General features: G+C 40.2%; 2 protein-coding genes across 3 annotated transcripts in view; one reads left to right on the plus strand and one right to left on the minus strand.

Annotated features, from left to right (window-relative positions):
- pcxb (pyruvate carboxylase b) overlaps positions 1–15,972 on the plus strand; it is a 332,924-nt gene that overhangs the window by 189,062 nt on the left and 127,890 nt on the right. The window lies entirely within an intron of this gene.
- Positions 8,703–15,972, minus strand: part of LOC111578546 (leucine-rich repeat and fibronectin type-III domain-containing protein 4) — a 44,148-nt gene continuing 36,878 nt past the window's right edge. For both annotated transcript variants that reach the window (XM_035955216.2, XM_023285399.3), the window contains exon 8: positions 8,703–11,660. In XM_035955216.2, the coding sequence (XP_035811109.2) occupies positions 10,331–11,660 (1,330 nt within the window). In that variant the 3' untranslated portion in view covers positions 8,703–10,330. The remainder of the gene's footprint in view (positions 11,661–15,972) is intronic.

Raw genomic sequence — 15,972 nt, forward strand, 5'->3', positions numbered from 1 at the left:
TGCACTAGTATGGAAGTACAGAGGAGCTGGTTTGATATGAAATTGACAACCAAAACATCTGTTGGTTGTCAGGCATATCAGGACTTTAAAGGGGTGCATAAGTTTCGCGAACATGAAATTGAAGAGTTTTATGAATCCACTGTAGGGAAGGTTATCAATAAATAGCGACCCAACAACAGTTGATTAAATCCTAAAACTGCAGCAATGCAGGTTTCAAGGTCAAGTATATTAGTGTGTCAAACATTACAGTATAATTTAAGCATGTACTGTTCAACACAAAGCTCTTTATTAACCTTTTATGACAGATTTTGACAGAAGAAAAAGAAAGCTGCGCTTTCTCTTTAGTTGGCTGATCAAGGAGACTAACTCTGCGTAATGTGTAAGGTGTCACTTGCAGGAATAAACACAGGGACCTCTACAGAGCTTTTTAGCCTCTTTTAACTCATTGTTGTGTTATTTTGGGGGGTTTTTTTGTGCCTAATTTCCAGCTACCACTTGCTTAGCACTGAACAGCAGACAAAGGTAGTAAACAGAGAGTTTGGCAGCTATAGAACTACCTTTCCCTCAGGAGACCAACTTCTCAAAACTGAGCTGGAGCAAAACTGTAAACCGCAAAGTTGGAAGTTTATATCCTCTCAGGTGTAACCCAAGCAAACATATTTTTTAACCATTCTATAGATTTTAAGTAAGCAAATTATAGTTTGGAAATAACATCTACTCTATGCAAGATGTACATGATTCATTCAGATTGTTTACAGACTCATTTTTTCACTTTTAATTTAACATATATCACCTTCCAGTGTGTCAGAAGTTTACATACACTAAGTTGACTGTAATCAACTTGGAAAACTTAAGAAAATGATGTCGATATTATGACAATCAGGGATCGTGCGGTTGTAGTACTGTTGCGTAGGAGATGCATACTGTCTCCTACAAGCAAATGTGCTCCAGTATGAAAAGTGCAACTCAATTCCAGAGCGAAAGCGTATGACCTTGTGAAGATGCTGAAAGAAACTGTTTTGAAAGCATCTATATCCTCAGCAAAATTGGTCCTATATCGAAACAGCTGAAAGCCCACTCGGCAAGGAAGAGGCCGCTACTCCGAAGCGCCATAAAAAAGACAGCGGGGACAGCATGCTTCCAAAGTTCTGGCAAAATGGCTTAAGAATTACAAAAAGAGCAGAGGTGTATAATACTTATACCATCTTACTATATTATATGCCAAAAAAACCCCGGCTTAGTCCATTTCAGTACATGGTTTGCCAAATGTAGCGTACCATAAATACCAGTAACAAGACATGCAAACCTGACTCAATTAGGGCTTAAAATTCCACCTGTCTATTGTGAGGCGCTTCAGGAAGGCTATCCAAAGCAGTTAAATAATTTCAAGGTAATGCTTTCAAATACTAGTAAAAGTGTATGGAAGCTTCTGACTAAGATTTTCAACTGAAAGTGTTCCTATCTGACCTGAGTCGGGGAATGTTTACTAGCATTTAATGTCAGGAAATGTCAAAATGAGTTCAAATGAATGTGGCATATGTAAACACCCAACTACTACTGTACATTCATCAGGAGGAAAGACACAACTTTAAATAGCTTCTAATGTTGGTTTGTGTTGGCTGAATGTGTAAATAGACAACTCTTTCCCAAAATATTCTCTGCAACAACACTGTAATGAAATGTCAGTGTTTGTGTCTCCTTCTATTGCCTCAAAATGGCCAAAAAATCAATTCATTCGGCTTTAAATTGGATTTGAGCACGTTGGTTTGAATGTTGGCAAGGATTAAAGATTCACTTGGTGTGTATTAATGTTTAATGAGAAGGCCTGAAGTTTTATGACAACCATCTAACGAATACACTTTCACTGCTCCCACTGGGCCTGACCATTCAGCTGTGGGAAAGGCACATCACATCATGTACTTCAGTTCGCTAAGCTTTTACTGACACTGCCATGGTCAGGGGTCCCATTCCTCATGCAGCTCAATAGCAAGGTTAGGAGGGTACAGTGACCCCAATACTGCTGGAAAAACAGTCCTCATGATGGTGCAGGATGAGCTGGATGAAGACATCGAGCAGAAGTCTTTGTTCTGTTCATGAACTTGGTGGGGTTTTTTGTTAGAGGTGTTACAAAGATGTGGCAGGAAAAGTGATCGCATTTTAGCAGGTAGAATATTTAAAGGTCAAAAAGAGAAAAGGCCAAGGAGGCAGGAAATCAGAACCCATCAAGAAAATGTTCTTTTAGTGTCTGAATAAGGAGAAGGTTGGAGACAGAAGGTAGATAAAATATTGTAAGTGAGAGTAAAAGTGCTGGGTAGTGGTGGAGAACGAAGACCTGCTGAATGGAAATACAAAATATCTCATTACATTGTCAGATTAGGACTTAAGGATCAATAATTAGACTTTTCCATACATTTTAAAGATTTCAAATCTAAGAAAAAGGGTACAATTAGTCAATGAAAATTCCTCCATGAGATTACATGACAGACTTTTTAGTGCACCACGTTTAGCATCGCTTGTGTTTTCTTTTTAATCGTCAAAGGGCCAAAATGGTTTCAAAAGCAGCATTTTATGTGTGAAGAAAATGGAGAGGGACAAGGACGGAGAGGCAGAGATGAATTACCACAATATATTTGGGTGAAATAATAAGAGAAGAGAGATTGATTTTAATATTAAAGTGTATGAGTGGGTAGGCGGTGTGTTGCAGATATAGAAGCCAGAAGTGTGAGTGATTCTAAGAGACGCATTCAAATAATTAAGACTCAATGAGAATGACTTGGAGAGCCAAATAGTATTTTTTTTTCTCATCAGGAGCATTAAATAAAGTGACTGAAGGACAAGTTTAAAAAAAAAAAAAAGAGCCAAGCAAAGGACAGCAAGAGAGAGCAAAATCGGAAAAGACATGGAGATTTGGAGCTAACGCAATGAGCAAAGGATTGAATGAGAAGTCAGTGGAGGTGAATGAGAGTAAATTAGATAGAAGGCTGAATTAAAGATTGTGAGAGGAAGGCACAGAGAAAGAAAAGAAAAGAAACGATGCATGAAGGTAACGCCTTGCAGGAGACCGTCTTATATCATTTTAGCACCTCCATAGTTTGAACATCAGCTCTCCTCCTTTGTCTTTCTTCTTTGTCTCTTCCACTATCTTTTTCTCTTCCATCTCCTTGTTCTTTTAAAGGTGCTCTGTGTAGCATGTCATTGTCAAATTAACTGCCTTGCTGTAATTAAACACACTGTAGCTGCGGCTGCTGGTCTGTCTCAGTTCTGTGATGTTGCTAGTGCTAATGCTCATCAAACTTCAGCACATTTGTAAGTTTTCTTCCTGTCGAAAGACTATTTTGCTTCTCTCCTGCTGCTGCAGTATATCAGTTCTACTCTCCACTTACCCCCCTCAATCTCCGCCTTCACCGCTACTCACATCTCTCTTCGTTTCTTTGCTCTTCTGTCTGTAATCAATCTTTTTATCTACCTCACTTCTGCAATCCCTCAGCCTCTATCACCAAATCTTTCAGTCCTCTTTCCCAGCTCTTTCTCTGTGTCGTTGTCAGTGCCAGACTTTGCTGAGTTGTAGTGAAGTTACACAATAAAATCCGGACATTTTGAATTTAAGAGATGCTGACAGCATATGATCAAGAAGTATGGGAGATATGCCTTTTTATCATTTACCTCTACTGATCTGATCCATGCAGATAAAAAGGTTCCGAATACTTTGAATTGGTGCATGAAAATCTCAGAGACGCTTCAGGTATGATTAGGAAGGTAATATTTATGTGAGCATTCTGTACCCATCAACCTCTGTTATTAGCTCTCATGACAATCTGCATTTATCATTCAAGCCTCATTTCCCCTGAGTCTTGTTAACCATAATTGCAAACAGAAAAAATAATTGAATACTAGACAGAAACAGTCATTAGTGTCCGGCTGGTTGTGGAATCTACATGTCGAATGTTCAGCTCAGCATTTTAATTTGATGCATCAAAGAAGAGTGGAGTTAAAAATAGTATAATGACATTTCATCCTGCTGGCAAAAAGACAGAATTTACTGTAAAAGTTCCCAATTTTCAAAGTGTCAAAAAAATGGCACAGCAGTAGTCTACTCGGAATCAGATGACATACACATGCTGTACGGTAACAGAGCTGTCATGTATTATTAGCAGTCTACTATAGAACAAAAGGTCGCATGTGAAATTGAATTAAACTCAAATTAAGCTTCACTTCACAAGTTTTTGTCGTTGACTAACACAATTAGTCATGTCATATACTTTTGCTGATTGTTTTTATTGCTGTAAATTAGGCTTACGCAGTCTCACACTGTCACAGTGCTTCAGATCCAGTACTTGAAAAATACAGTTAAGGTGACTAATTAGGTGTGAAGCATGGTGCGATTTGTACAACCACACCATCTTTGCAGGAGTTACAGCTGTTGTAAATGTATTTTTGAGTGACAGCATCCAGTAAATAATGATTTAAAATCGCTCTCTGGGCATTTGTTGAACTTTAAAACCTCATCTCTGTATCTAAATGACATTTGGATGTTTTTTTTTTCATGAAAATACTATGTTCCTGCTTTAAAATGCCCTCCTTTAGAATGCACAGATCTATGAATCTCCACTTTTCTCACTTCTTCACCACTCGCTACGACTTGCAAACATCAGCTCACCAACTCTAAAACTACTCTCTGCAACACAATGGAAAGTTGTAATATAAGAAAAATTCAATATAATGCATATGAAACTCCAGAGTTCTGAGTCTGTGTTTTTGAGACTATCATCGTTACACTGCAGTTTCATGGCAGAAATGCTCAGTCATTGTGTTGACTGCATATTTTGTTCTTGATTTGGTAGAAAGGTTAAAAAAAAAAAAAAAAAGATTTTCATTTGGGAATCTTTAACAAAAAACAAGGTAAAGTCAATAGACACACTTTTTCTCTATATGCATTCATTTCATATTTGAATTTGATGAATTGTCTTAGTTTTTTTTTTTAGATAGTTTTGTTGCTAAAATCAAATGCATGAGGTTATTGACAGACTGTTTAATATGTATGATTAAAAAGAAAAAGCTCAAACTCACATTTTTTATTCGGCTTTGATTTTGATTATGAAAATGTGGCCAGTATAGTGGTTGATTTGCCATGATAGAAGTAGTGAATATCTACCAGTATAGAAAAACAGTATTAAATAACTTAATATTCAGCTGAATCTACACTCAGTCTTGTAAAATAACATTGCATTAAACACGAGCAATTAAAAGCATCTTCTTTATTATACTGTATCTGTCTATTAATGATGAATCCCTACAAATATGGTTTTTATTGTCTGGTCATTTCTTTTACAATATCACCACAGTCTCCCCTAAAGTTGATTTGTGTCCCCCTAAGTTGCAAACTCTGCACTTATTAAATTGGTGACTCTCTGCCAAGTTTAGGAAGGTTGAATCATGTTTTAAAGGATCTCTGGGTGCCTCTCCTGCAGCTGGCGTCTGCTCAGCTGTTTTCTGTTTTGCATTTATTGTACTGATTTGACTTTATTAAGAGAGTTTGGCCAATAAATTCAGAATATGCACTAGTGTTGAATTTGCATAGCTGCTGTGGAAATGTCACGGCTTTGCAATCATAATCTGCTGCGATGATAGTGGTACCTTTGACAGCAGCACAGTGCTGGTTAGACAGATTTCTGCTGTTTGCATTGTGGCACGGTTTAGCATGTTGCACAACTGGTCCAACTGGTTTGTAGCGCCGGAGATGTGAGTCCTGATGCATCCTGAGTCAGCAGTTACTCAGCACTCTGCGGGGAAATGCATCATACCTTCATCATTACTGCAAATGTCAGAGGAAGTTTGGCTACAGGCAGACATGGCCTTTGAAGACGAACACATGCACCCAAAACAAATGCACACAGAAATGCGGAGACACTGCCGCCACAAGGTTATCCTGCAATGCATGCGTGTCTACGTTCAAAGGTAATCTGGTGTGCAGCTGTGGATGTGTGTGTTTGCACATTACTCAGCATTTTTTTTTTAATTAGTCAAATTGGGCCAGGGTTTTGCCGACGGCAAAGAAAGCAGAGGGAGGGCTGCTGCTCTGTGCTGTGTTGTTCTTGCCCGTCACACATAAGTGCACATATACACATGCAGACAAACGCACACTGACTCCCTATTTCTCAGAGGTGACTAGCACAGACTCATTCTTGCTTTTAATGTGGCCACTTATGAGTCTCAAATCAAATTGGCCTTCAACCTGATGTCTGCAGACACATATGCAATCACACACACACACACACACACACACACACACACACACACGCACGCACACGCACGCACACGCTCTGCTGTATTTCTCCTGTCACTGTTGATGGTCTCATATTAGAACACTGTTGACTGCTCAAGCAGCAGCTGGTATCTAAAGCTCAAGAGACGAAGGGAAATATTAACCCTTTTCACACATTAGTTACCGAGTCTCTTCGAGTCCTTTGTGGTTAAAAAAAATCAGGTAACAAATTGTCCCTGCATAACAGACATAACAGCAACACTCAGAATACATTGTGTTTGTTTTCTGTCCTCTCACTCACTCACAGTAGGAAACATCCAGCCATGGATACATAGAAACACACTGAAAGCTAAACACAATGACCTCCCCCTTACTTCACTTCTCTTTCCCTTGCTCATCATCATCTATTTGTCTATCTCTAGTGTGTCAGCATTCTCACCCCCCTCTCTGTCTGCATGTCTCTCCATCTTGAGCATTTAGTAGCGTCTGCAAAGGGCTTAATAGAAACAGAAAACATGCACTAGGAGAGGTAGATGAAACGCAATGACACTGATGGAAGAAAAAGGAAAAAAACAATGTCACCTCTTTCTGTGCCTCATTCTGCTCTCCTCTGCCTCTTTTCATGGATTTGACGCTTCATTTTGCATAATTTTGATGGTTAATCGAACTACTCTGCTGATTCAACGGAGAATGAACAGCCAGACTGCAGCTCTATGCAGCATTCAGTCTCTTTAAGCTCATTGTTTGGTTTCTGTGTCCCATACCACCTCGCTGTTGAAGTATTCTTGGTACATCCAGCTGGGACAGGAGCGAGAGGCAAACCTCGAACACTCTAGTGGGATAGGTTTGCCATCTAACCTCAAAAAAGCCCTGAGAAGCTACTAAATGACAGAAACAAGGAGCTGTAGGTGTAAACTAGTTTTACCCTTTGCCAGGCTGACCTGGATAAATTCAGAGAATAAATAAATGGATGTTTTGGGTTAATGTTTTCCTAGTTGCTGTTGTCTTTTCATTGTTTCAGTTGTATATTTAGCACTTTAATTACCTATGCTCTGCTGCAGATTACTGCCAGCTCACATCTTACTTTGCAGCCAAATTAGTGTTAAACTCAGCTGCATGTAGCAGTGAAAGGGTCTTGTAATGTCTTACATTAGTCTGTCTGAAACCTGCAGATGTGGTTGATAATAACAAAGTATCAGAACCATGATCCATTAGCCTCTCAGATTTTAGTTCCTACTCTGTCTCTGTTGTCACTTCAGCTCACTTTCTTATTTGCAGTCATATTAAATCTGCTCTTTGAAATCTTTTGTTTACTCTTGTTTGAGTTTTTTTCCTTCTCTAAATGCATTTCTGTCTCTGAAACTATTGATCTCCTTCTTTCCATCAGTTTGCTTTTATGTGCTGCCTTCTTATCCTATCTTACTCTGTCTTATATGCTGTTTTTAATTACCTCCAGAAGGGTTACTTCACCCTTACCTTCTAATCAGCTCCACTGACTGACAAGTAAACAACTTCATCTTCGCCTCGCAGACGTGAACACACTAAAGCTCCGTTGACTCACAAGTTTGCCTTGAGCTCAAAACATTTTCATCAAGACTGACTCATCTTCACATTTCCTCTCCAAATTCAACTTAAAACCAAAGCGCTGGCATTTTGTAGAAGTTCTTATACATCCAACTTATGCCCTCATGGATTTAAATATAGCTCTGTTCTGTGCTAAACTACACAGATAAATAATATACTATAAATTCTTTCCATGCATAAGAAATGCATGTGAAGTACAATTGTAAATGCACACAACCATGACAAACATTTTACTCCCTTTTGTAAATGAGTCAGTCTGTTTCATACATGTAGTTTTTATTATTTATATCAAGTCCATAGAACAATATTGACTTTGGCAAAATGAAATAAAAACAGAAAAGAAACAACATTAATGGTTAAAATTCATTATTATTAATGTAGTTGGCTCTGTTTTATAGGCATCTGTGTGTGTCTGTGTGTGTTTTTAGGATGTATGTGCTTGCCAGTTTGTGTGTTTTGTGCTGTGTGCTTATTCAGTGTCTTTTTTTGACCTTTATTTTACTGCCTAGTTATAATCAACATTGTTCTGTTCTAATCCAGATTTTTTGTCTAAAACAAAAAAATCACACATTTCATATTTTGCATTTGATCCTAACATCATTCCCCAGAAAACTTTGAAAAACAGAAACACATGGTGCGACAAGTAACATTATTTTTTTAAATATATATATATACTATATATATATATATATATATATATATATATATATATATATATATATATATATATATATATATATATATATATATATATACTTTCAAGTTTTCTCTTTTATTTTTTTTTCTCTTTGTTAGAAGTTTTGAAGAGTCTCTGTGGTGTCAGTGTAGTCTTCCAACAAAGCGTAAGTGGCTTCCATAGTGCTTCTCTCTCTTTTTGTGTTGTTTTTTTGTTACTGCTTCCTTTCTGATAACATTCAGTTTGGATTTAACATGAACCCATGTGGCACAAAGGAGTCGCAAGTCACACAAAATGAATTTGAAGTTTTGATTCCCCCTCAACAGTTGCCACTTTCTGCTCATGCTACATTGCTGAAAATAGCGTTTTATAGAAGTTGTGGTGAAACATTGCACTCCTGCTTCACCTTACATTGGAGCGCATGACCACCTCTAATCTTAAATTCTTAGATTTATTCTTTTTACACCACATCCAGAAAAGCACTAAACATTTTTAAACATGAGCTAAATAGAGTCTGGTTGACTGGATGGCCCGGACAAACATTCATGTACATGTGCGCACGCTAATACACATCCTGTCCCCAATCCATCAAGGCTTGCACACTTATGCATCCATTAGCATTATTCATTTTTTGGTCCATTATCAACTGACATCCAATATGATCTTGTCTTTCAGAAATGCACACGCTCACATGTTCCATTGTGCGCCCCTGTCTCCACCATTTTGTAATCCATATCGACTCCATTGTAATCCCAATGTCTTTCTTTTAATAATGTCTGTGCTGCACTCGCTGTTTCCAGCCCGTATCGATTGATCGTGTCCAATGCACCCGGCTCTGTATTTATACTCCCATAATCCACAGGCACAGCGAGCCAAAATCATTGTCCAGACACAGAGGACACATAAAAGTCACATTCATTGCATTTTGGAAAAGAGTTTTAAAATGGCTGCCAGTGTTGGAGTCAAAAGCCAATTAACAACGCAGGGCAATGCCATCCAAACCTTTTTTTTCAAACTGTTGTGTTTTTGTCAGAGAAGAGCGTTTCTCCAGTATTATCAGTCGTGTTGTTGTTGTTTTTGATCCAGTGTAAATCCTTGTGGTGGTGTGGGGGCTGGGACTCTGGAGAATTGAAATGTTAGCAAAAGTCTGGTTCTATTAGAGTATAGGCTTTACTGAGATCCATGCTGAGCTCACGACATCTCTGTCTCCGCTATATAACCTTTGTTCTGTAGTTCTATTGATGTTTTCCTCTCTTTGATTACGTCTCTCCCTCTCTTTGTAACTATATACCGCTCACCCTCTCTCTTGCCACATTTGTCACTTCCTTTGTCGAGATTTTTCAGTTATGTTGTCGTGCAGCTGCTTAGTTTTCATCTTGTATCAGAAACATCTCAGCCTTGAGTATTTAAAGACCATTTTCAACCCTCTCCCACGATGTTTTTGCTCGTCTCTCCATCTTTCTCCCTACTTATGTTTTCTGCCCATCACCCTTCAGGTCACTAAAAGAGCTTCTTAAAAATCTTCACCACACTTCCCAGTGTACTTTTCTGCTCTCCATTTTTCTGGACTTCTCATTGGACAAATCAAGGAGCTGCACAAGTGAGACTAAAGTCAAATTTACTCATCTCCCTTTCTCTGAACTCAGAACCTTGCAGCCCTCATCTACAATCGCTTTGTCTTCCCTTTCTTCTCCCTCAATTTCTCTTCAGACTGTACCTCTTTGACCTTCACAAATCAGCATCCCATTCAAACTGTCCTTTCTCAGAACCTTTTATCCCTCTTGAGTTTTTCCCCCGGTCCACAACTCCTATACAACACTCTCCTCCAGTTCTTCAGCGCTCTTTCCATCCTTCCCTTTCTCCCTGCTCTTGTCTTTTACATTACTTGATTTTCCAATAGTGATCCCAGTGTTAGAGTTGGAGTTGGTGGTGTTGTAAGCGTGTATATATCCCCGTTGGAAATTGCAGTGAGCCCCAAAGTTCCCACCGTTTTCTCCCTCGTCGCTGGTTGTTGATGAAGTTGTGCTCGTGGTCGATGCGCACTGCACCAGCATCCCATGGAGCGACTGACTCCGCCTCGTCCAGATCACGCTTAGCCGCTTGGCGTAACTGACAGCACCATAGCGCCTGGCGACTGTCGCCGCAGCATCGGTCGCCAGGGCAACAGAGGAGCCCATGTCCAGCGAGTGCCGCCGTTTGCTTACGGTCCCACAGGCAGGGCTCAGAGGGGATACTGGGCTCTGATAAGCCTGTGAGGAGTTCCATTTGTCCCTACCTCTGGGTGTGATTCTCCAGTCCAACAGCTCAGAGTCTCTGAGGGGCGCCGCCAGAGAGAAACTGGCACGATTGGTCAGTTCTCGCTCCAGACGGGGTTTGGGACGCTCCCTGGAATGAGACTGACGGGGCAGGGTAGATGGAGGAGAGGGGGAGTAGTAGAGGGGAGTTCTGTCGCTTTCCATGGTGTATGGAGGCGCCTTCTCCAGCTTCCGCTGCCTCACCACCAGTGCCATCTCACTTCCTGTCCCCGTCGTCGTGGAAACCACCCCCCCAGTTGAAAGAAACTGCTCCAGGTTGACTTTAGGCTTTGGCCTGGGCTTTGGAGGCAGTTTGGGAGGCAGAGAAGAAGCAGATTCAGCAACTTCTTTCTCCTTGTCCTTCTCCTTGTCCTTCTCCCCTCCTCTCTTAGAGGGCAGACCATTGGGCAGGACCACCATCATCATGTCTCCAGAACCGTTTGATTGGTAGCACCCGCTGCTGTTTCCCCCTTTGTCTCCGCCCCCTACACCTCCACCCTGACAGCAGGCCCCGCCTCCTGCCTCTGTGTTGCCGTTGTGACATATCATGTGGTCGCCGTGATTGCAGACACGGTGGCGAACCATAAGCGCCACAGTAAACACAAGCAGGGTGACCACAACGACGCCGCCAACAAGTATGGTGAGCGTCCCGCCCAGGAAGTGGGCTTGGAGGGAGCGGCATGCTGGGTAAACATCCTTGGTGGAGAATGTGGTGCAGCCCAGCACTTTAGTTGCGGCTAATGATGTGATTGTGTCATCGAAGATAGCCAGCACGCAGAGGTTGTAGTCCACACCGGAGACCAAGTTCTTCAATAGGAAGCGGTCACTGGTCGATGGTAAGATTCTAAAGAGACATTCAGGAAAGAGAAATATAAGTCAGTTAAATGTGCACCGACAAGTACAGTTTAATGAACTATATCTGCAGTGATTTTTGACCCAACTTTGAATATTCTGACTATTGTGAAATGAAGGAAAAAGAGCTGAATATTGGAACAGAAGCAGAGGGAAAAGGGAATGAAAGGATGGCTAGTAACAGCACAGGGTAGGATACTGCAGTAGGGGGAGAGAGGGAAAATGAGGCTATTGATGGAGAGCGCGCCTGGGGAACATGAAAAGAGAACTCTGTCTACTCATTCGGAGAGCAGGGGTGTGTATATGTGCACGTGATTGTACTCGAGTCCCTGCAAGAAGCAAACGTCAAGCCATTTTGTAAAACCTTGCATTTAAAAAAAGTGGCCATCTTAGGTTTCATGGTCAGCAATACAGTGAAGTTGATACAGTTTGCGTTATTTGTTTGGAAAAATATTTGAAATTACAATTAATCACAAGCAAACCAAATGCTTGTATTGTGTTCTTGATTGCCAACGTGTGCCTGTATGTGTCTGTAATGAGTGAGTGCTTGCGTGGGATAATAAAGAGAGAAGTGCTTTGAATGTGTCCTCATTTTAAGTGTTCCAACAGCTGTTAGAACTAACAAATGGGGGAGAGGTGAACAATAGAGAGAGGGAGAAGGGGGGGAAACAGTGAAGAAAGGTGCTGATGAGAACAGGCAGAGCAGGATTTACGTAAGCTGTATGCGCTCAGTTCAGTGTGTTTGTGGTTTTATGTTTCTAATCATGACATACTGGAATAAATATCTGAGTATTTTGCCTGCAGTGGGTTTGTGTATGTGACATGTGAGAGTAAAGTGTGTGTGGGAGACTGTAGCACACCTCAAGTGTCTGTCGCTGATGGGTATGACTTTGCCCTCTTGTGTGGGCAAGAATGTGTTTGTACTGTTTTGTGCTGCTAAAATGAATATTTTGTCAGTGATTCCTTTTTTTTCTTTCTTTCCTGCATGTTTTGCTGTCCAATTTCCTATTTTTCTCTCCCTTTTCACACTACATCAAAGGGCCTATTTGTATCGTACGTTACTAACCGTCCCTGCTCCCCTCAGACTTGAGCTACATCCTATAAATGCCATCTAGGATGACTCAGACATCTAGGGAGCTGCTGCAGAAGGCCTCTAACCTTAATCGGTTTATAATGCATTCAAAATAAAGCGATCAGGAGCAGCAGCAGCGGCTACTCTACTTGAGATTTTCTTCTGTTTGGAGCTGAGTATAATTAGCTACTGTTATATAACCAAGTTTCTCAGATAAAACCAACCTGATTGACAATTCTCATGTACATTATTGTATTAGAGTGGGTGGGATGGAGTTTGGTGGGATTAGTTTTCCTGAATACTAAAAAGTTAGCTGGGAAATAATAGATAAGGCTTACTTAAGGCAAGCTACAAAGCAGATTCATGGATTGGGGTTATGGTATTGCTAAGTATGAATATTGATCGCAGATTTTTGCCATCTTTTCAAGGCTTAAAAATTAACAAAAGTGAATTTTTTTTTAACCAATGCCCAGAATCTCAACTACTGCACAGGTAGTGTAGAATTATGTCTATTAGTTTTACTTTTTTTCGGTAAAGAACAGAGTGTTACAAACTCATTTACACCATTTCAGCAAATCGCCTGGAGAGGTTTGAATAGCAAGGACTGGCACAGAAATACCTCCAAACTGCATATTTCCAGAGGAGGCTCAGTATGATTTTAATAAGGAATTACAATGTAGTGTCCAACTCTCCAGGTTCCAGTATAATCTGAGCAGACACTTGGGGCATTCTCATTAAAACCATCCTTATCCAGCAGTCATTGGGTCACTATAGATTCCATTCTAACACAGTCACATATTTGCCAGTTAACTCTTCCTCTGCAGTGGAGCTGCTAAGGGACCAGGTGTATGTTACCATGGCAAAGACTCATTAATTGGTTCACCAGTGTAGCAATTCCAGTGAAAACATCTCCTCTTGCAGCAGCCACACATTAAACACTCATGACCAATCAACTCCCATGCTTCATTTCGCAGGATATTGGTTATATTTTCTTTCAAAGGCTGAACATAGACGTGAAAATTGTCCTGTTGGATCACAGCAAAAGTGCAAACGATACAAATACTGCAAATAGGCAATGCAGCTTAGCAGTTATCTGGTCTAAAAAGAGGGTAAGCTAAAGGTGACCCCAGGATGCTAGTATCCGTTCTTGCTGCTGAAATTAATTAGTTTGCTTCACCCTAATGCCTTTCACACTGCTTTTATTCTTTAAAGTATCAGGCAGCAGCGTTATTGGAGGGTTCAAAACATCTGAGCAATAAATATAAGAGTAGGATAGAAAACTACTACTTACTACTTTTTATATTCTTACAGCAAAGGCATGATCAGAAGTGTTGCCAAATACAATGAGGAGGAAAAACCCAAAATGAAAGACTCTTGAGCAATCAGTCACACCAGGGGATTGTGAATTATCCAGTAAATTCCTGCAGTAAAGACAGTGGGTGCTCAATCAAATTTCCACTGTGAAATGCACAAGGAGTAGCGCTCACAATGCCACTGTTCCCTCTGTTCCTGAGTTAAAAGCTTTGGCCATATTATAGGCTCTTAAAAGACCCTGAGAAATATAACAGTGGTGTCGGTTCATCTAGAGCCTTCACTGTGTGTCTGTGTATAATTGATAAGTCCTGTGAGGCAGAGAGACTTGACCAGCACTGTGGGGAGTCATGTACTCCAATGAGGGGCTGATTCAGTGTAAGAAAGGGTTATATTAAAACCATTTTTCTCTTGACTAGGTTTCATATTAAGGCTCTGAATTCTGTATCCTGCTCGTGGGTTTGAAAGCCACGTTATATTTAAAATTCCCCAAATTACATAATTATAAAATTAGGAAATATCATGGTTTTTCATGTGTGAGTTTTGGTTCCGCTGGAAAAAACAACCAAATCTAACCTAAAAATTTGCATATTTCATCAAAATCACTTTAATCTATTTGTCTAATTTTTTAAAAATTCCAAAAACTAAACCATTTGCATTAAGCAGATTCTGTCAAAATCCCCCAAAATATGCACTTTTCAGTGCAACCAGGAAGTCATTACTGACTCAGTTGTGATCAACCATCATGTAACAAAAATTCAGAAATAATTTGGCTGAACTGGGCTGAACTGCAGGCAGTGTTTACACAGAGCAGATAGGAGATAAGTATGGAACCATTGGGAAAGTATGCAGTGCCAACATTTTTATATTTTATTCTGATACTGGTAACGTGAGCATTTGGAGAACTGTTGAACATATTGATTCCATTTATTTTCAATTTTTGTAAAATGAATTTTTATGATTCCTCACATTCTAACTGTGCTATACTGCACAAACAAGAGTTCTCTCTACTTCTACTCATGGTTGTGCTGTTTCCGTAGAGGTGCAGGACTTTATACTGCAGTAAAAAATGAGCGCACAGTGAGTAAAAAGGCAGCAAGAGTGCATAATAAAATGCCCCAAACCTGTTTGGGATTCAGAGGGTTAATTCATACTTGTTATTCATGTAATTTCTGTTCCCTCCTTTTCCCTTGTCGCTCAATGTCTCAGATTAATGTCGCCAATATACTGCTGTATGCATTATTGGATGCTCAAATAGAAACTGTATCACTAAAGTAATATTCATGCTGATTCCCCTTCTACACCCTGATATGTGGCTGCATTATGAATTGTCCTGCACCAAGTGAGTTTGTATTTATGTGGATTACCTTTAAAACAGCACAATGCTTTCTGCAGTCAATAAAGTGGGACAGCAAAGTATTCAATTGGTCCTCCATTGTGTGACCAGGACTCACACACATGCATGCACACCTTGAGTGAATCCTTCACTCATTTTTTTCTAATCCTGCCATTCAATACCCCTTCCTATCCTTCTATCCATCCTTCCCTCTATCCCTCTTTTCAGCTCTTTTCTGATCTCCATCCCTCCTCAGTTTATCCTCCTTATTCCTCTTCCATCCCTCCTTTATGAATAGATTTCCTTCTTTTTGCTGATCAGTCGCTCCCTCTTATCTGTCCGTATCCTCTGCCGTTTTCATCGCTTTGTAATTCTCCCTCTCTTCTCTCCTTTTTACCTAAATCTGCAGCGGTGCACTCCTCTTTTGTTCATGCTCAACCTTTTTCTTGGCACCCTTTTTTTTAACCATATGACTTGCATTTTAAGATGTTTGTTCACTCTGCACATCTCCTCTCCGTCTTTGTCTCCTTTTACCTCCTCTGTATTTCTACAGACAATCAGCTCTGCTCACCACAAATCCTTTGG

The sequence above is a fragment of the Amphiprion ocellaris genome, chromosome 23, assembly GCF_022539595.1.
Source record: "Amphiprion ocellaris isolate individual 3 ecotype Okinawa chromosome 23, ASM2253959v1, whole genome shotgun sequence".
Lineage (NCBI taxonomy): Eukaryota > Metazoa > Chordata > Actinopteri > Pomacentridae > Amphiprion > Amphiprion ocellaris.